The sequence below is a fragment of the Cydia fagiglandana genome, chromosome 2 (genome assembly GCF_963556715.1).
Source record: "Cydia fagiglandana chromosome 2, ilCydFagi1.1, whole genome shotgun sequence".
Taxonomy (NCBI): Eukaryota; Metazoa; Arthropoda; class Insecta; order Lepidoptera; family Tortricidae; genus Cydia; species Cydia fagiglandana.
In genome coordinates, this window is record NC_085933.1 from 25,474,794 (window position 1) to 25,496,991 (window position 22,198).

General features: G+C 38.6%; 1 protein-coding gene across 1 annotated transcript in view; it reads left to right on the forward strand.

The window, feature by feature from the left end:
* LOC134679095 (uncharacterized) overlaps nt 1–22,198 on the forward strand; it is a 126,675-nt gene that overhangs the window by 77,683 nt on the left and 26,794 nt on the right. Inside the window, exons 2-4 of the mRNA XM_063537942.1 lie at nt 11,400–11,608; nt 13,154–13,289; nt 17,624–17,757. Of these exons, the coding sequence (XP_063394012.1) occupies nt 11,400–11,608; nt 13,154–13,289; nt 17,624–17,757 (479 nt within the window). The remainder of the gene's footprint in view (nt 1–11,399; nt 11,609–13,153; nt 13,290–17,623; nt 17,758–22,198) is intronic.

The window sequence follows — 22,198 nt, forward strand, 5'->3', positions numbered from 1 at the left end:
AAGTCACACCGGAGAAGTATGGCATTAGGCTACCGCCTACTTCTTTTTTATGGACTACCGGAAAATACGAGGATTTTTGTGGAACAAATCGTTCGACACTCGTATTTTATCCGACACGTTCGACTAACGCCCACGCGATTGGGCCGCCGGTACCAGCGCTATGACCATCATTTTTCTTTCCTTCATTACGTACTTAGACCCCTGACGAACCGCCATACTGGTACAAATGACCCAGTAAAATGTGTCACTATCTCCCGGTCTATACCTACTATTCGTTATTGAAAAAAACTGAGTGCATTATAACTCATTTTCGCCATTTTGTCCCTTACGCCCTTTGAGCCTAAGATAGTCTAAGTGTTAATTAGGAACCAAAGCTAATGACATTTCTTTTACCCGTGTGCAAACCCTATAAATTCTATAAAACATAGGCACCTACTCCAAGATATTTTCATACGGCTTCGAAAAGTAATTCAATTTGTCTGCCGGTTTCTATAATTTCACCGTTTATTTCTAAAATGTGTATCCAATTTCCTGTGAAGAATATTTTCTGTTATATTATAGTATTCTCATTTCACAAACTACATTTCCTTGTGGCATGAGACATAATTCGAGATAACTGCAGCCCACTGGCCTGCAGCAAACGCTTGATAATTTCGTCTTAAACATCGCTTTGTGGAGTGCATTATTCTCGCTTGAATGCAGAACATACGGAGTATGAATATGTAACTATTTAATCGTAGATCTGGTCTATGTTTAACTGTTTGTGATTTAGTCGCTCAAATAGAGTGGCCCGACTAAAGACTATGGATTTATACCGCAACCTAAACGAGACCTGCCGTAAAATCTATAGTCCAAAAGGTACCAACTATATGGTCAAAAGCCAACTTAAATATAGTCTACGTTTGCTCGCGACTATTTTTTGAAATTTGTTTGTATGAATGGAAGAAGTAACACAGAAAAAATTAAACCGTGGGCGCACAACTACCAACATAGAATGATACTATACTTAATCTATGAATTCTATGATATTGATAGCTTCTTAGTTGGAATCGATTGCTATAGCCTTCAGCTACCGCCAGTAGCTGGTGAGAAATGGCAACTTTTGCTAACTACCGGATAATTTTGTTATGAGAAGTCGGTGACAAGTTAACAGTAATATTACTCTCTGGCAACAGGAAAGCATTTATTTTTTAGCCACCGTGTATACAGACTATTTTCTTTATAAATTATAAAACACATGATAAAATTTAAAGGGAAACATCGTATTCTGGACAAAATTAGAGAAATTACACATTTAACCTATTTTCCCTCAAATACTTACCCATTCAAAATTAAATATCCGCCTACAAAGGTTAATGGTGCGAATCATTTCGGTGTTTAATCGGTCTGGAAAGACGATAAATTAGGCCCTCCTTGAGCGGGCCGAAAACAATCTTAAGGGGCCCTCAGATTACCAGTTCGCCGGATGATATTAGCCTGTCAGTTCGGAGCTATCACCTTTTGCGTTTAACTGACAGGCTGATATCGTCCGGCGAACTGATAATCTGTAGGCCCCTTTAGCATTGGAACTTTACATCATGTAGATAAAGCAAGGGGGTTAGAAATATAGAACTATTATTACTAAGTATAGAACCGGCACAGAGAACCAGTATTTTGTGCTATGAATTGATGTTGTTTTGACAATAAACCATAGAATGGTATCACTGCCGCCACAGTAATGCAGTTGCAGTTGACATCCAACCGTGACATTTATTGCTAGTATTAAATTTTATTTAAACATCATGGAGGGCAAGATTGAGGGGAAAAGACCCAGAAGAGGAAGGCCCAGGCTCACATATCTCAGCCAAATAAAAGATAGAGTTACTGCCGTGTCGTACGAGGGAGCCAAATGGCTGGCCCAGCAAAAAGAAGAGTGGCGATTACTCCACCGACAAGAGCATAGCTCTTAAATACTTACTGATGATGATGATATTGATGATATTTTATTAAGCCGACCACTGACTAACAAGCCGCCGGACGATATCGGTCTGTCAGTTAGAACAAAAATTTGACAGTTCCGAACAACTGACCGGCCGATATCGTCCGGCGGACTGTTAGTCAGTGGTCAGCTTTAGAAAGTCTACTTCCATCTTACTGGTATGTAGTGACCAGCCAGAATCCCCAAAAGTAAAAGAAATTAAGTAGTGTAGCCAGCAAGCGAATTTCTTGCTAATCAGTTACGGAAGCCTGCGTCGGGGTAGTTAATCACAACTTCCCCAGGAAATTTTCTCTTGTCACCCTGTCCGCGCGTGGTGACCACACGTTTGAGGATAACCGAATATTTTTGAAGTGAAAACTTCTTTAGCGGCGCTATGCACTTTTTGTGATGGGGAAAAAATGTTAAACTCGTAACAGGTGTCACGTGACCGTAAGACGTAAGAGGGACACGTGACCTGACTGTTACAATGTTATTGAGTTTTTTATTATTGATTTAAATGCCTGCTGAGTTTCCCTCTAACTGGTACTAATATAACTCTAGTTCTAACGGTGATGTGCTTAGGGGTTTCAAGTAATGCGACGAAATAACGCTAGATGGCGTTAACCTCAATTATACATAGTGCTGCAGACATTTCGCACTAGATGGCGCTGTTATTAATATTTTGACTTAAGACGTAAGACGCTTCGTAAGACGGATACGTGACCTAATCGAAAAACTGTTACAATGTCATTAAGTTTTCACTTCTCCCGGAGTTCAACCCGTTGTTTTTTTTTCTTCGCCCGTTATAGTGTCCTGCTGGGCAAAGGCCTCTCCCCTTGATCTCCACAGCTCTCGTTGTTGTGCTGTTTACGGCCAGTAATTTATGAAAGTGTGTAATTTGTCCCACCAACCACGTCCGCGCTTATTTGCGGCATCCACTTGGCGTAAACTTGTGTTGTGTACAAGTGATTACTACTACTACCTACTGCTATATAATACTAACCTACCTATCCGAATGCCTGCGGCAGAAGTAACCCACCCAGCCTCACATCAGCTTGGCAGTCTTGTCTCCTACGTCATTATTAGTACATATTAGCTGAAATATACTATGTGTCAATACGAGTCTGTCTTAGAAATACTGTTTAAAATGACACCACAATTGACAACACCTATAGGGCATATATGTAGTTAATCATAACAATTATAGGTCTACCGTTTAACGGAGTCGGTTGGTAAATAGTATTTGATGCAACAGGGTACCTACGTAATAGGGGCTCTTAAAATTCAAGGGCCGATACAAAACGAAACGAAGTTGAGTCCGACCAAGCTAACTTTTCACCTATTTAGGCAGAAAAAAGTGAGAATTATATTTTCATAGAAATTAATATAAAAATTTGCCATTAATGATAGCATGGCCACACTTTGTCTTTGCAAATGCCATGCAGAGTTGGAATTTTCCAATTAGTTTGATGGAATAAAACACTAGCATCCTATGATTATCTTTACTCCAAAAAGCGGAAACGGAAATTTCGTTTCGAGGATTTCCTCAAACTATCCCACAGCATGGTCACCCTACACATGATCCAGCAGTTATAAACAAAACAAACAAATTGTGTCGTAGTCGGCACTTCCTGCGGAGACCATAATTAACGTGACGCGAAATTATTGCGTCACGTGACGAGAAATTATTGCGTCACGAGAGAGAATTATTGCGTCGCGACCAAATAATAGTGATTCCGCTTCGCTATTTATTAATTAAGTTAATTGACACTTGAGTGGGAAATATTGTGATATGTGAGCATTTTTCGGATTATTAATGTGCTCTCATGATTGTGATGAAATTTATCAAGTTTGACAATCGATGTTACTGCTCGGATATTTGACATTTGCGTTAGCAATGCAGTAATATCGCGCTGCAATACTGCTGCAGTAACGTTGGTATAATGCCCGATTCGAACTTTAAGATACGTCAAATATTACGTCTAGATACGATATGGATTAAATATGTCAGTGTCAAAACTGCCTTTTTGTTTGAAGAAACATCACTGTTGGTATTTTAGGCCAATCAAATTATTTTTTTTCCAAGAATGAATTCCCAGCAAGCTGTAAATCGCCTTACTTAATACCTTCATTTAGTTCTAAATAAATTAGCGTAATCCGAGTTTCCTTCATTCCAGGAGTTGTGGAAATAAAATCCACAACTCCTGGGATGGAGCTAACTCGGATTATACGAATTTAGGACCTAATGAAGGTATTAAAATGATTTCTAGCTTGGTAGGAATTAATTCCCCAAAATGATTTTATTTATCTAATTTGATTCTAATCGTTGGCCTATTTTACAAACATCCAAAACCTTTATATTCTGGAAAGCGGCAAAAATTATATTTTGATCATCATATACACGACACCCTAAACTTTATTTTTTAATTTCCTGGCTTAACGCCTCCCTCGTGTTTGTCTTTGACATGGCATCTGTTATGTTATGTACACTTTTAACCAAAAGTGACATAATCAGAGCCCCTAGTGTAAATTTCGGGTCTCTATTGTTTACCAAAAAGTTTTAAGTGTCGTAACTCATAATGTATTGTTTGTCCACATTTTAAAGTTTGTCAAAATATTATAGGACACACACAAATTGACTAAGTCTCACAGTGAACTCAATAAGACTTGTGTTGTGGCTACTTAGACCACAAAATAAATGTAATACATACCTATAACTAATATATAAATTTAGTACATATTTAAATACTTACAAACTAGAATCTAACACAAAAACACAATACGTAGGTATTGTGTTTTTTTGTTTTAAAAAATTAATACTAATAACACATAATACTAATAATATATGTAGAAAATACCACTCAGGAAAAAAATATCTGTGCTCATCATACAAATAAATGCCCTTACCAGTATTTGAAACCGGGACCATCGGCTTCATAGGCAGGGTCACCAGCCACCGAGCCAGACAGGTCAGCAGTATTTATCGTTAAACCGTAGGTAATTATTACGGGCCTCTAGATCACATCATACCGGTCGGGAACGAAACTCTCGCATCCAACAGGAACACATACCCAGGGGGCCTACCGCGAACCACGTTCGACGTGTTGCCTCTGTGTCGCACTTGTAAATTCGTACGTAAATGTGACAGGGAGGCAACACGTCGAACGTGGTTCGCGGTAGGCCCTCAGGTACTTTGCGTATATCGTCGCTCTGCATTGCCGGCGGGCATCGTTTAACATCCCGAATGTGAAGCTACGTAAATGTGTACCGAAACTTGGTAATTTATACGTCATTTTGATCCATTGTGTTTACAAAGGGACCAGGGTGGAAAACTGCTACTTTCCTGTTTCCTTTTGAGATTTTTTTAGTGTTACCGTCAACCGGGATGTAATTGTTATCTGCCATGAATGCCATCATAGCACACGATATAAAACTGTACTTCGCCTCCAAAGTTTTAAATTAATACCCATGTTGAGCTTTAACCTTCATACACCCGTTTTATGAAACTAGTAAAAAAGATTTTGTGGCGACCCCATTAAAGTAAAAGCCAGCCATCATTTATTACAACCACAAAAAGGAAGCGATTAAAATAGAGAGACAAAGGTTTTCGGGCACCAGGAAAGCAGAGATCGCGAGGCATTACATTTTACGATAGCCGTGCAGTACATTTTTCCCTCAAAACCTTTGCCTCGAAGGTGAGTAAAGTAAATACTCAGTTTATGGCACGTCGTTAGAACTTGGGTCGTAACGCTAAACGACGCCGCTGTTATCGCCTCTTTGCTCTCCAAATCTGACAGTACTACCAACTTATTATTGCCTGGTACATTTAGGCGCATGATTTGTTTTTGAAGATTAAAAAAGTTATAATGAGGATTGATGTTATCTGTCATGTCATTCGGGCAGACAGCTAAGCCCTTTCCGCGACAAATTGGACAGATTGTCAAGATGTCTTAACACGAAATTCAACGCAAACTGGATCATTAGCAGACTTTATTTTGAGACAGAGAGACAGTTTCTATCATAATTAATGTCGTGTCATGGCGATATTACGCTAAAGTGACACCAATATATTAAGTAGCATGAGCAATCTGCAATACATATGAGCCTTGTTATAAAGACACTAATATAGGTAATTAAAACATTTGCATGAAAAAACGACAGTGACAACTGTATTTTTGATATGTTATCGCTATAACTGTACAGCGTTGCTTCGCCGCCATTTCATAACGCCAGTGCACACCGGTGGCGTGTGCCTACACGTGCACGTACTCATTGTGATATACGAATCCTTATGAGTGCCGGCACACCACTTGCGTAACGTGCGCGTGCACTAATCGAACATTTTAGATCACGTCTACGACATTCATCCGGTGTGCACTGGTTTTACTCTTTTCACCTTCTTTAAGGACTTGGCACGCTTACAAGCCACTTAGTCAAACCAGCACTGATATCGGAAAACCTTTAAAACGTGTCACAGTTTAACAACTGAAGTTTATGCTAGTCGGGTATCGCACAGCAAAACCTGGCAAACAAAGAGATAAAAGCTTTTTAAATCTCCAAATTTATGGTTTGTTTGTTGAAATGAAACAGACTATTTGGGAAATCCTAGAGTTTGCGGACCCGATATTATTTTAATATGCGCCGAATGGGAATATTTTATGCAGACTCACGCGTTTTGATTACTCAGCAAAGTTTACCAGAGTGAAGCCATGTTTTCTGTGTTTTATCACGCGTTACGTTTGTAGATTAATTATTCTGCACATGTTTATGTTGATTCTGAAAATGTCGCTGCCTCGACATATTGCTGCAGTTAATTGTGAGAATTCCAGAGAAATCTGAAGCGGCATTCGTATTCAAAACGACATGTCATTTTAATTAATGTCAGTTACCTACATATATATGAGCAAGATTCAAGTCGAGGCAAAAAAAAAACAACTCTTTCATGTTTTGATATGTTTCATCACTACACCTTATAAAACAAAGTCCCCCGCCGCGTCTGTCTGTTTGTGGGTTTGTATGTTCGCGATAAACTTAAAAACTACAGAACGGATTTTCATGCGATTTTCACCAATCAATAGAGTGATTCTTAAGGAAGGTTTAGGTGTATAATTTGCTAACCCGTGCGAAGCCGGGGCGGGTCACTAGTGTAGGTATAAGCCAAGTTACATTACCGACGACAGAAATTTTCAGACAAATGAAATTCAACCCAAAATAAAAATACAACTAGATTCAAAGTTCCCTAGCTATAATTTTGCATGATGGACGGCACGAGAGGGTACAGGATGTAGTGCATAACTGTTTTCCATCGTATTTTCTCGGGAACGTTCGTATTTGTCATGTTACTTCAGTTAATGTCAGTACTTTTTGTACCGAGACTGACAGAAATAGCAAGACACGTTCGTTCGTGATTAAGTTTCCGTGAAAATATGATGTAAATAATGCACTCCATCTGTCTGCAGATTCTAACCTGCTAGGTACAAACGAAGCCTGCCATGTAATAGCTATTGTTTGCACATTTTTGCCAACATGTTTGCTAGTAGAAGCGGGTTCTATTCCCTATGGATATTTCTCCACTGTTTGTCTGGTGGCCGTTCGCAGTGTGTGTTTGTTGTAGAATTTATGATCGTAAATATTGAAGAGTGCACTCCCATTTTCTTGTTTTATCGGGACCTAGGTATATCAAATTATGTTTTTAATATTTATATGCTGTTGGAGAAATCTTCAGCTCATGTTTACAATTTTATTATATTTTCATGATAAAACTTTCATACATATATTATTTTGTTAAACACAGAGGCTAATTTGAACGTACATTTTGATGTCATTTATTTATCGGACGCTTGCGTCTCGCTCGTGCCAATACGTGTACGGACAAGTACGAGCAAAACGCAAACACAAATGATAACAAAATACATAATTTTGATATTTATCCATATATAGGTTCGAATAAAATTGACCTCACGACATAATTTATTAGGTAGGTAGGTACATACGTTTTTAAATGTTGATGTTGGATAGCCGATCTAATTTTGGTTCACATTTTACCGCTCTGTTCTTTGCTCTTTTCAATCCGCAACCATCCACCGAACAATCCAATTAAAAACAATTTTCGACACACGTCTAGTTCGTTAGTTTTTATTTAGACAGTCGCGGCAATTGCTGCGATGTCCACGTGTGTTGCTTTTTCACTCTGTGCTCAACATTTTATTGTGTAGAATACCTCCTTGTAGATTCCGCGATGTGAAGCGTTGACGAAGAGTAAAGTGACGTCCTGACGTTCTAGCATGAGTTGTGTTCTCGCGCGCGATGCCATACATCAAACGCGACTTCAAGTAGGTATGTACTCGCGCGCGAGAACGCAACTCACGGCGCGATTCGGGAAATGAATCAGAGATTCACTAGATATGAAATAATAAAGATATGTGACGTTCCACGGCAAAGGGTACCTTATGGCGGCTGGCGCTTACGCTATTATTAACGCCGCTCCAATATTCAGCCGGGGGAATCGTATGCCGTCGTCGCTGTATCTTTTAATTTCCTTTATAAAATGAGTGACGGATCGCGGCAGTAATGCTTCAGCAAACGTCACTTATTTCATCAAGGAAATTGACAGATGTAGCGGCTGCATCAAAGTCGCAGCAGTAGTCACAATAGTAATGCCGCTCTGCAGTTGACATCCAAATGAGTAGACCATTATAGGCACCATTCGTTACTTATTTGTGCACATGCAGGCACGACCACGACACGACAGTAAAGGTGGCATTCAAATAACGACTGCAGCAGTAATACTGCTGCGTCGCTGCTTGTGTAGCATTGCAGTAACGGACAGGGCAATGTCACTGTCAATTTCTGCAGCTTTGCTGTCGTGATTAGAACGTTCAATACGTGACACATTTTATCAAGATGATTGTCACTTAAATCTCTCGCGTTTTGCACCCATATTTAATTACACAAACGGGTCTACCCGTTATAATTTCATCAGTCTTTCCGTGACCACAGCTGGTGTAACTCAGCTGAAACGTCGCAATTAAAGGTAAAAACAATGAAATTATATCGCGGTAGACCCGTTTGTGTAATTAAATATAAGATGATTGACATTGCTGAATGAGCTGATTGCTGGACGCTAAAGCAGAAACGTTGTTGCATGAAAAGGTAGTGTCATTTATGTTATGCTCCATCTAACAGGTAATCTATGTTTTATAGCCGCCATGTTTTATTTTCCCGGCGCTCGTTAAATGGACGTGGAATGTTGCACTCGCAAATTGTGACGACAAATGCCTTAAATTTAGTCATTTTTATAGTGAGGTGGGTTTTGGGCAAATATTTTTGAACCGTTCTATAGTTAAAAGAGTAGGTACTCGTAGTTGCCTGCATCTGAATAACGTAAAGGTGACAGTCCATTTCCAAGGACAGCAGCACTACCATTCATTTTACTATGGAAATTGACAATAACATCGACGTTGTTGTTTAAGATGGACAACATAATTATCAAAACTGTCTTCGCTCATCACTCACATAATCACGTCGTACTTGGACGTTCACAATGGATTTACATTGTTTGATTTTTACATCCGCGTTAAAATCGTAAAATAATGAAGGTGAACGTTATTCATTCTCCGAAGTTGCTGTCACTTTAAAGTTGAGTAATGACCTTTCTTCCGCGGTCCGCGCTAAGCTACGAGACGTCGTAATCTTTGGATTACTTTGGAAATAATGTATTTTAGAATTTTATGTAAAATTTAAGAGACATTTTGAAAAACTATTTTACTTATGTTGTTAGTGTGATGTAACGTAGTTTATAATTAAACATGTTTGTGGTTGGCGATTAAAAGGTGTTTCAGCTAACGCTTCAGATTTTTTCATTAAAGAAAAAAATCACTGAGTCGGGAAATTTCGAACCTAACTTTTAACCTTTCGAACACAGGTCCAATCGCTCTTTAAGTACTAAATGAGGTATCTAATCTCTAATCTATCTCTTTTTTCTTTCTTTTTTCCCTCTTTTGTCTGTTACCTATTTTTTAAGCCACGAATAAACTATTTCTATTCTTTTCTAATCTTTACCAGATACGAACGATCATGATTTACTTTATCAAGAGATGTCATTATATGTCGGGTGGAACAGAACGAATGACTTTTATACAATCGGGGAATTGTTTAGGCTACATAGTATTTTGCACTTATTAATCATGCTAATATGTTAATAATTTCTAACCGTTTGTGAGATACAGTTTGTTAAACATTAGTGCAATAATCTGCATGTTTCAACCCTAGCAAGTAGATCCGAGCATCGAACGTAAAGTTAGGCCCCCCACTGATTAACAGTCCGCCGGACGGTATCGGCCTGTCAGTTGTTCGGAACTGTCAACATTTTGTTCTAACTGACAGGCCGATACCGGCCGGCGGACTGTTAATCAGTGGGCCCCTTAAATAAGTTAATGACATGTGTCAATTTGAAATGTAAATAATTTTGTAGTGGTAGGGTTGTCACTGATATAAAAATATGACATTTTCATGATTTTGTTTTACTTTTTAATCCAGCTTTGCGATTGTAATAACTTGATTGTGACTTCAAATAATACTATCCTTTCAGCATAGCCTCTAGAAAATATGTTCCATTCTGTGTAAGATTTCACCTGAGCATGTCTTATAGACTTCGAGTTGAATAAAATATTTCCCATGACCGCACACTATTCGCAAACTATGACACTGCAATTCCGAAAAATCCAATAAATTCTCAGTCCACCCAACTGCACCTTGCAATATGCCACACCATTAATCTTCCTCAAAAACATTTATCTTATCTTAACCCTTTGACCGCTAAAAACGTCAACTGACGCGCGCAGCTACATCCCAATATCGACCTTCGTGCATTCCGATAAAGTTCATGATGACGCGCCACGCACGATAAGCGTCGCGTTCAAAAAGTTATTTAAGGCGTTTTGTATATCGAAAACCAGAGGGCCTACCGCGAACTACGTTCAACGTCTTGCCTCCCTTTCCCATTTGTGTGCGAATTTAAAAGTGCGACAGAGAGGCAACACGTCGAACGTGGTTCTTGGTCTTTCAAATCTGGATATTCTTGGATATACTTCAGAATCGACAGCATTCTCCATCCTACCATTAAATAAGATGTCCCAAAATGTCTATTCCATTAGGTCACGTTTTAGTCTGAAAAATATTTTACTTGTAGGAGTTGTAGGTGTGTGACAAGTTTAATTTTCATACAAATTTTTGGAGCTTTTCTTTAGCATCAGTATAATATGCTAGTGAAAGCTATTATAATGCTATACTATATTGTATGCTAGTATAATGTCCTAAGTGTATATAGCAGAATATGCTAGTGATTCTAAGTGGAATGAACCCTAACACCAGGATCAATCAGGTTTTCAATATTTATTTTAGAAAATGCCCTAAAACCAAAATCCTTATATCCTTGTTCCAGGTACAGTGAACACGCTGAAATCCCTGCACATCCACGTACCAAAGGCTGTGCTGTCTGGCACGAGCGCGGAGCTGATGTGTAGTTACGAGCTGGAAGGCGCCCAGCTGTACTCCATCCGGTGGTACCGGAACATGATGGAGTTCTACCGCTACGTGCCGAAGGAGTCGCCGGCCACTAAAGTGTTCCCCGTGGCTGAGATCAAAGTTGACGTAAGTATATCTATGATTTCTGAAATACGAGAAATTGCCACATAATACATTCTGCCCGACTGACCCAGAGTCCAAATCATTTGTGGCATTTCGGGAAAAATCTGAAACATAATATTTTCCAAGATGGCGGCGGTTCTTCAAGATCCCCAAATGTCAAATGTGTGCCAGAAATATAGTCTAGGTAATAATTATTACCTATCTAATAATTTACCATACCATATCTAATGATTTACGTAATACATAAGTGAACAAACAACAATTATATTTACGTAACCGTAAAAAAATGTCATGAAAAAATACCTCTTTTTCCCATTGGAATTTAACAAAGTTAAGGCTTTTTTACCCCGCCCGGTAATATGTATACCCTTACCATGAGTTTACGTGAGTCTACGGCCACTAGGACCCAAAACGCATATACCAGCCAGCAGTAACCCGCTAAGCGGGTTCTCTTTTTGTAGGCACTTTTCTTTTCAAACCGGAAATTGAAACGTAGCAATCGGCAGTAATAATCGGCTAAGAAACGTAGCGCATAGCTCACACCGACCACACCGGTAGCGAATGCGAGAAAAACCGACATTAACAACATAAACCCATTCAATTGTTTACCGTATTATTGAGAAAGTGAAATATTTTTTTCATCAACTGTGGTTCTAACCACATCTCCGAGAAGCGGAAAATACTTGGCAGGAATCATTTATAATATTATTTAATAATTTTATTTGTATATTTACAAATTACTTAACCCTTTTCTTAACAAATAAAAAAGCAAGCCTGGTAGAGCAAAAAATACTCGTAGAAAAAATACAAAAAGAGGGTGTAAAATTATGTATCTTATAAGATACATTATCAAGAAAATAAATGTAAATGCCAAAAAAAGATAATGCGTAATTGCGTAGTTATTTCAAAAAACGTATGAAAAAAATATAGTTTGTAAGAAGACAGACGAAATAGACATTAACTTGTGAGTTCAAATCAGCCTCATAGTAAGGGTACCGGTTGTTTTTGAATAAAATTGTTCAGTTTAACGGCTGTGACACGGGGCTTTACTGAATATAGCGCACCGCAGCCTGACATCACACGGGATACGCGGTATTTTTACCTGCGCTGTCATTTTTGATCCGTGTTTTTTTATATTACAGGCGCATTTAATTAATTAAACTTTATGAAAAAAATGACATTTCCGATAAGCGCTTATCGGAAATCTTTTATTTTATTTTATACACAAGCATGACACTTTTTTTTAAATCATGACGATACGTACTAAACTAACCCAACTTTAGTCTGAAAGTTCCCAACTATTATGGTCCAAAACTTTATCTTATCTATTTTATCTTATATCTATAACAACGTGACTGATTGAAGAAATGACAATTTTGACACTGACAGATTTTATAACGCCGGAAGACCATAATCAGCATTTTTTATGGGTTTTCAACAGCGCGCCAAGCTGGAGGTAGAAAATGAGATTTAATGCTAACGCGTATGTCACGTCTCGCTATCGAATGAAATTTACACTAGGGGTACATAATTGTTTTATGTCCACAGGTGGCAGGCTCGGACGCGAACCGGGTGATTCTAACAGAAGTGGACAGAACTCTGACGGGAGAGTACCAGTGTGAAGTGTCAGCCGACGCTCCGCTTTTCCACACGGATATTAAAGCCGCCGAGATGGTGGTAGTAGGTAAGTTCTGTTCTACAAACTTTCTCCTCCTCACTTCTCTCACGTCTCTCCTCGGATAGACTAGAGAGTTATTATGACGGGTATAGTTGAAGGCAACAGACATCAGGGCCCTCCTACTAGATGGTGTGCAAATCACTGCACCTATGCAGTTAAAACTGCACGAAGCTATGCGCTTGGCCAAAATAGAAGCCTATGGAGGAACCTGGTCTTCAACATAAGGACATGACGTCACGATCCTCAGCATTGAGGGACCGACTGAAGAAGAAGATAAAGTTTCTCCTAATTTATTAACTAAAATAAATTTATAATAAAGAAAAAGAGACTAAGCCGAGCACTCAAGGCTCAGCTTTTTGGTTTTCTTTAGAGTCAAGTCGTTATCAGAGAATATTATATCCACCTATATTACCTATAATACGGCACCGTGGTGTGGTGGAGGTATGATGCTATCTGCTGATTAATTTTTAATTTATAGACATTTTTAGGGCTAGGCCGCATGACTAGAGTAGCTTCGAAAGAATCAATACCAAAAACAGTAACAACTACAACCCATTACAGTTTTTGATAAAATAACGAGTATCCATATTTCACACTGAGAGAACCTCACAAATCCGTTTGAATTTATAATCTTTTACTGGAAATTGTGCTTGCAAAGGTCGAGGCCAGGTGTTCCGTTATTCACAAACAGTAAACTTCATTTTAATCTGTGGCAGTGTTAAAAATGCAACAAGAGCACAGTAGTAAAGAATAAGTAGGTAGGTGTGATTTTATATTTTGTACAATGTATTGTACACTTTAGTTATACCCAGGAAGTAGAAGACATATATATCATATCACATTTAGGTACAGGATCTCGATTCAGATTTAACGACTTGTTACGGTTATAAACTAAACTGAGAAACTTAATTCAAGACCAAACAAAAGTAAGACAATGTTGCCACTGCAATAATTTGTTTGTAAAATAGTAAATTCCTTTTATAAATAAACACGCTAAGATAATTTATTTATGGGTAATTTTACTCTTACGATTTAAAAAAAGTACTTTTATTTACTTATTTTTATAGAAGACGCTCTAGTATGAAGTGGCAACATTATCTTACTTTTTTGGTCTTGAATTACGTCTTCCAGTATAGTTTTGATACGACCTTGACGAACGGGTTGGTGATTGACGCGCATCTCACGCAAGACTTTCACTTCATTTCGTGTAGTGACCAGATCTTAGATTTGATCATTTCAGGATGACGTGGCAATCATTTCATGAAATGATCGGTTGGCCACATCATGTAGTCAAACCTAACCTAACCAAAATATTTACTGTTTAGGTACACCAAGTCACCCTGAAGGTACTGTTTAGGTACCGGGTTAGTACGCGTAGCCAAGGTTTTAATTGTTGTAGCGTTAACGATTAACAATTTTCATCTAAACTAACCTTGACTGAAAAAGATATTTTTCTTTTTACATTTTAAGTATTCACGTGACCAGCTGACGGACTTTCCATTGCAATACAGCCTTATGTTACCGTAAATAGGATTACTTTTATTTACTTTGTACCCTGTTCTCGTGTAAGTGACTTGTATGTATTTTATGAGAAAGAATAATATCATTAAACCTAACCAACATAAATCTTCTTAGTCAAACTTTTTGTCAGGTAAGATTTAACGTTACCATACTGTTACTAATCTACTTTGCAACAACGCCTCGCCCGAGAGTTGGCCCATCTAAATAATTACTGGTATTCCCCGCTCAGAGATATGGGGTTAATGTCCAGGGAAACGGGAATCCCGTTTTTCCTCCTTTAATTCCCTCTGTTTTTCGTAGTTGTATCCCTGTTTAATTGCATAAATTTCTCTTGGATTTTAATGATGGATTTTTTAAGTTAAAAGCTTTTCTAATGAGTTGGATTTGAGTCAAGATTTTCTTTTCTTTTTCTTCTGTTCAATTTAAATACGGTCTGTCTTTGAGCGTTATTTTTTACCTGCGGACAAAGACCACTTCAACTTAAAAAATGTCCATGTCCATAATTATGAATGTGTTCTTCGTTTTATTGTTGTAAATTGTGGCATCACGTGTTACTCACAATAAGTGAGATAGAGGCAAATCACATTATTAAGGGGTCCACAGATTGTCACTTTGCCCGACGATATCATACTCTTAGTTGGTCGGAACGGTCACCTTTTGCGTATAACTGACAGGCTGATATTGTCCGGCGTACTGGTAAACAGTGGGCCCCTTTATATCGTTTAACATAACGCCTTTTGAAATAAGGTTTAATTAATTAAATAACATCCATAACTAAAGGAACAAATATCCGTAATGAGCACACAAATAAATACCCCTACCAAGATTCGAACCCGAGACTAGGCAGGATCATTACCTACCGACTAGGCTAGGAGGCCGTAGACTATCAGGCCAATTCAAACGTACACTGATATTTTAATGATATATTTGAATCATGTTATTTTGTTATCGTGCATTTCACTTGTACTTGTCCGTACATGTATTGGCGAGGACGAAATATATGAATATAATAATAACATGATACAAATATTCATTCTAATGTCAGTATGCGTCCGAATTGGCCTGAGTGGTAGGGGAGACCGAGGTGAGTTGTGACAGAGGAGAGTTGTGACATCGTCGATTTTTTGGAATCTAATCGCGCAATAGCGCGCGTTTGTTAGTTCAAGTTACGAGCTAACAAACGCACACTGTTGCGATCTAGTGTTTATTTAATAGATTCCAAAAAATTTACGATGTCACAACTCTCCTCTGTCACAACTCATCTGGGTCTCCCCTATAGGCTAACAGTCTTTATCTTTTACCTGTCACCACACAATTTCTATTATTTAAGTACTTGTTTCGCCCGAAGCAACGTTTTAGCGTATCAGCTGCACCTTTTTATTCTAGTCCCCATCTGCCCACTCACGATATTTCCCCTTCCACGGAATATTTTATTAGGAGCGGTGAAATATTGCATGTGAGACTAACTGCGCGATTCGGGAAATGAATTAGAGATTCACTAGATATGAAATAGTAAAAATATGTGACGTTCCACAGCAAAAGGTACCTTATGGTGGTTGGCGCTTACGCTATTATTAACGCCGCTCCAATATTATTGCGGCCGCCATAAGGTACCTTTTTGGAACGTCACAAATCTTTACTACATCGTATCTAGCTAATGTCTAATTCATTTCCCGAATCGAGCCGTAAGAGGTAACGAAACGGTAGAGGTAGTAAAGTTCTACTCTGTTGATACGCCACGTGGTTAAAACAAAATTACTTTTAAAATGTTTATTGAACTAAAATGTCTTCACTTATCAAGAATAGAAGGTAAAAGGCTCTATAAAAAAGAATGGTCTGTCTAAAAAAATTACAATTTTGATTTGGCTCTCTTAGTTTACTTTTTCACAACCATAATATTTAACTTGAGGCGAGATTTTCGGCCCGATTCTCTTTAAGATAGGTCAAATATTATTTCTAGATATTTATGGATACGATATGGATTAGATATGTCTTTGGGAACCAGTAATTTATTATAGAAATTGTGGTCCTATCTGTCTGATTCGAACTTTAAGATACGTCAAATATTCCACAATGAATATAACCACAATGTCTATAAAATTCATTACTCGTTCCCAAAGACAGTAGAAATAATTGTGTTTCACAAAGACAAATAATTCGGCTGGATGAGTGTGTATTCGGTCGCTTCAAATGGAAAATTCATTTTGCAAGAGGTCGTCGGCCCAATCCAGTTTCGAAAAGGAAATTGGTTACTTCCCCTGGAATAGCAACTCGATTTTCTTTGTTTACTATTTACAATAGGATCTTTATTAATGAATTGAGGTGTACGGGTAAACACATTTCAGACAAACAAGGTCACTTCTAGACAAAACAATAGGTACCTAAATATTAACGACCTGGATACTTACTACCTACATATGTAACGTCCCACGGGTGAAGGTACCTCGGCGGTTGGCGCTTACGCTATTATTAACGCCGCTCCAATACTATTGCAGTGCTATTCTTTTGACCTACCTATTTTAAAGTTCGAATCAGGCAGCTATGCAACTTTAAAGCATGGGCCAGTCGGCAGATGACCACAGTTTCTGCAAGATGACCTTGGTAGAAGGGCGGCGGCTGTCTACATGGTTTACAACAAGCCCAAAACTTCAGGTTGGCAGAGCACGCCTGTCTACCAAGGGCGTTTAAAGGTCATACAGAATTTGGTTTCATCCACTTGCTACATGGCTTAAAACCACTGTTTTTTTACCAAGGTCCTCTTGCAGAAACTGTGGTTGTCTGCCGTCTGGCACATGTTTAATTCGAACGTTCTTCAACAGAACCCCCACTGACAAGTCCGAACGTGTCGTCCGACCGCTTGTCGTACGTCGGCGGCGACCACATACAGGCGAACTGCTCGTCACCGCCATCTTTGCCCGCAGCCAACATCACGTGGTACGTCAACGAGCAGATGGTGAGTTTTCTTCAAATCTTTGTTTGGGCGATATGTATGTATTAGACTTTCATCCTCGCACTAAAAGGTGAAACCAATCTGAACGTGTCGTTGGTCCACTACTCTAGTACGTCGGCGGCGACCACATACAACAGGCGAACTGCTCGTCGCCTCCATCTTTGCCCGCGGCCAACATCACGTGGTACGTCAACGAGCAGATGGTGAGTTTTCTTCAAATGTTTGTTTGGGCGATATGTATGTATTAGAGTTTTATTCTTGCACTAAAAGATGAAACCAGTCTGAACGTGTCGTCCGACCGCTTGTCGTACGTCGGCGGCGACCACATACAGGTGAACTGCTCAGCGCTGCATGCCGCCATCTTGACCAGGCATGTGGTACGTCAACTAGCAGATTTCAAACTGCACTTTCTACCTAGGCCGTAACACAATAAGGCGTGAAATATGACCTTGCACAACGTTACAATAGTTAGCTGATTCTGCAGATTATTCTCTTGAAAATAGCTGTAACGTTATGTTCCCTAAAAAGCAGTTGTCAAACTACTTTCAAGAGGTATATGTGATAGGTAGGTACGTAATGGTGAGGCTGGTCGCGAGTCGAGTAAGGTTCTCCTTCTGACATCAGGACATCACTCATTTCATTTTCATTTTCATTTCGCATCTCGTCGGGAACAACACAAAATTCGTAATTGAGATCAATGCTTGAATGACGCTCAAGGTCTAAATAAAAGCTATTATAAAAATTTTATTTCATGAAATTTTTAAAACTTTGAATTTAAAAGTTTTAGGAACGTGAAAGTAATTCATCATCATCATAACTTAAGAGCTTTGCTCTTGTCGGTGGAGCAATCGCCAATCATTTCTTTCTTGTGCCAGTCTTTTAATTTCCACATACGACGCATTATTTTTTATTTGGCTGAGATAAGTGATTCTAGGTCTCCCTTCTTCTCTTGTCTTTTCAATCCTGCCTTCCAGGATGTTTAGGAAAAAGTTATCATGCCGTATAAGGTGTCCTAACATCATGCCTCTCCTATTTCTTATTGCATTTAACAAGCATCGCTTTTCTCCTATCATTCTCAGGACCTCTTCATTCGTCTTCCTTTCCGTCCAGCTAATCCTCTCCATCCTCCGCCAACACCACATTTCGAAAGCCTCCAACCTTTTTCTATCTTGTTGTCTCAGTGTCCATGCCTCACTTGAATACAACGCAATGCTCCAGATAAACACCTTTATCAATCTTTTTTTGGCTATTTTTGAAATGCGTGCCTTAAGGTGCAGTGAGTTCAGAAAACGGAGTTTTTTAAAAGCCGTAGCTCTTTTTTGGATCACAATACGGCTGCCATACATTCAATTAGCAAACTTGAGGGCTTTTTCTAGTGAGTGGAGCGATTAGAATCCTAAGTTTTTGACTTTTGCTCGATAGAAAACGATCACGAACATAGGTCTAAAACGGACTTTAAAGATTCGTAACAATTTGTGCACAAAAGATAGAAATATGAAAACTGCTTCTATGTACGCGCAATTGTATGCTTGAACGACTACCAGGATTACTTTTTTTTTTAATTTCACATTCACTAAATAAGTTCGAAAATATGATATCAGCGGTTCCGTGCACGCAACTTCTTTGATCAGATGCCCGCTGGGCTCGGATCAAAGCACACGTATCGCGAATTTAATTAAAATGACAGTTGGTTTTCGCATTTATTTCGACATTAAGTCATATACATATACGAAAAAGTATACCAGTAGACAATTAGTATTTAAAAAAACAGGGTAAATAATTATCATCACATGGAGCTCGAGTCTCATCTTAGATTTGATTTGTTGGGGCATAATGGTTGAAAAACGCAGTAAACTATCTTAAAACAATACGATTCCAATATCATTTAAGTAATTTGCTCCTTGAAACCCGGCTTAGAATGAAAAAAGTTTGAAGACTCATACTTATTGATTGGAATTAATTATCATTATGCTGGTATTAATATTGCATACCTATTTGACGTACCTTTGTACGTCAACGTCAATGAACTGTGATGACAATGTTGTGATCTTGTATTTATGTTAGAGAACTTTTGATCTTCAAATATTACCTATTAATACGGAACATTATGTAAATATTTCGTGTACTACTTGAAAATCGTGCAGTGGTACACCTATTTTGTTGCTGTGAGGTCCGTCTAAGATAGATGTATAATGCGGTTACGTGCTGTTCTGCAAACCTTCATGAAATCAAGAATAAATAAACGGCTATGGTCTAGCCTCAGCGAGTTTTTGCGGCTTGTGAGGCCGAGATATACATTATACATACTGGCCTACGAGGCTTACAGCCCAAAACCACTGCGGTGCCTGGTTTGTGATTGCCTATGTATCGAGTGTTATACTAATTTACTATAAAATAAAACAAAGTTTTTCGTTCAATGATATTCTGTGCATATTTAATTTTATACCTCGTCGATGACAAACAAGCATACGGCCCGTCTGATGATAAGCAATCTTCGTAGCCTTTGGATGCCTGCAACTCCATGCGCGTTGCCGAGTCTAACACTCCGCACCCCTCGTTGATAACTGGCAACCATACTCACCGGCAGGAAGGACACTATGAGTAGGGTCTAGTGTTAGTGTTATTTGGCTGCAGATTTCTGTAAGGTTGAGCTCTGCTCTAGATCTGGAATGACATCCGCTGTGCTGTGCCCTACCACACAAAGCGAGATGTCATTCTCAGTTCCCATTCCCATACCTCTCTTTGGACGTAGTTCAAGGACCATATATCTTAAATATGCCGATACCGATATGTCCATTTATCTTAAATATTAACTATAGAGATTCAGAGTCTGAACATATAACCGTAAGTTTACCAAAAAAATGCCGTAATAGCTGTAGGTACAGTCAGATGCAGAGAGAAAGAATCCGCCAAAATGAAATTTCCACCCTGCCAGGACTTTATTTATTGATAAAGATAACGATATATTTATTTGCAAAAAATATAGTGATGAACATAGGTGGACAGTAATTTTGGATGCGTAGGGTAGAGCGGGGAGAAACGTAACACTATGTACTTTGACCTTAGTTTCTGGTTAACCATTATTATTTTGATGAGTTTAATGTAGTCATACTCGTATACAGTGTGTTTTTTTTAAGTGGGACAGTATGGGGAAATCCTAAAGTATAAGAGATACAGGGAAACTGTCTTAGGAAACATTAGGTACTTTTTTGTGAAAAAAAAATTGGTATAGTCAAAATTTTGGTCAAGTGTGAGTTGTCCCTAAAAATGATTAATTTTGATGAAATTTTTTTTTGACGCACATCTACTCAGTTTCATGAGGGGATCATTTTATTGTATGGGAAGAAAAAAATCGGGACAGCAGAAGTTAGGTAAATTTAATAAAATAATTTTACATTAAAGTAAATGTTCAAAGTGGCCTCCCTCTTGTCGAATGCAGGCACGAGCGCGTTTCAGAACACCTCTGGTAGCTTTAGACAAGGCGTTGTGATGTATGTTGTTCAAATGATAATGCACTGCGTCTTTTAACTCTTGTACCGAGTTGTAAGTATCTGCATAAATTCGACCTTTAAGGTACCCCCAAATGAAAAAATCCAACGGTGTTAAATCGGGTGAACGTGGTGGCCATTTAATAGGGCCATTTGTGCCCATCCAGCGATCAAGAAAATGTTCATTTAAAAACTGTTTCGTAGCGATACTATTGTGGGCAGGGGCGCCGTCTTGTTGGTAGATGATATTATTCAAATTATTTAATGGAATTGCCATATCTACTAAATCCACAACCATGTTTAATATTTCCTGATATTTTTGACTATTCAATGTTCCATGGTAAATTTTAATGGCAAAGATTTTATTATCTAATATTGCACACCAACAATTAAAGGAAAAGCGGACCTGGTTATGGGTTGCCGTAGTTCGGAAGGGGTTTGTACGTGCCCAAAAATGATTATTTTTTCTATTGTACATGCCATTGTTTGAAAAATTGCATTCATCTGTCCAAATAATCCGGCTTGGAAAAGACGGGTTTCTAATCGAGCATGCTACAAACCACTGGCAAAATGCTAATCTCCGGTCAGTGTCTCCTGGAAGCAATGCTTGTACAAGATGACCTTCTATGTAACACTTGTACTTGTAAGCCTTCAATACCTTTCGTACTGTAGATTTATGCACACCGATAGTGTTAGCAGCTTCCCTCAATGAGGCTTTTGGGTAGGCTTCAAAATATCCTAAGATTGCGATAGTTGTAAATTCATTTATTACTGTGGCTCGTCTCTTCCGTTTTAATTTAAAACAGCCTCCCTTTCTTAAATTTTTCACCAGTTTGTCAAAAATTTTGCGGTCCGGTTGATCGCGGTCCGGATAACGTTCCCGATACCACTGTAACGCATTCACAGAGCTACGATAATTTACAAAATACGCTTCAATTAAATCTACTTTATGCGAG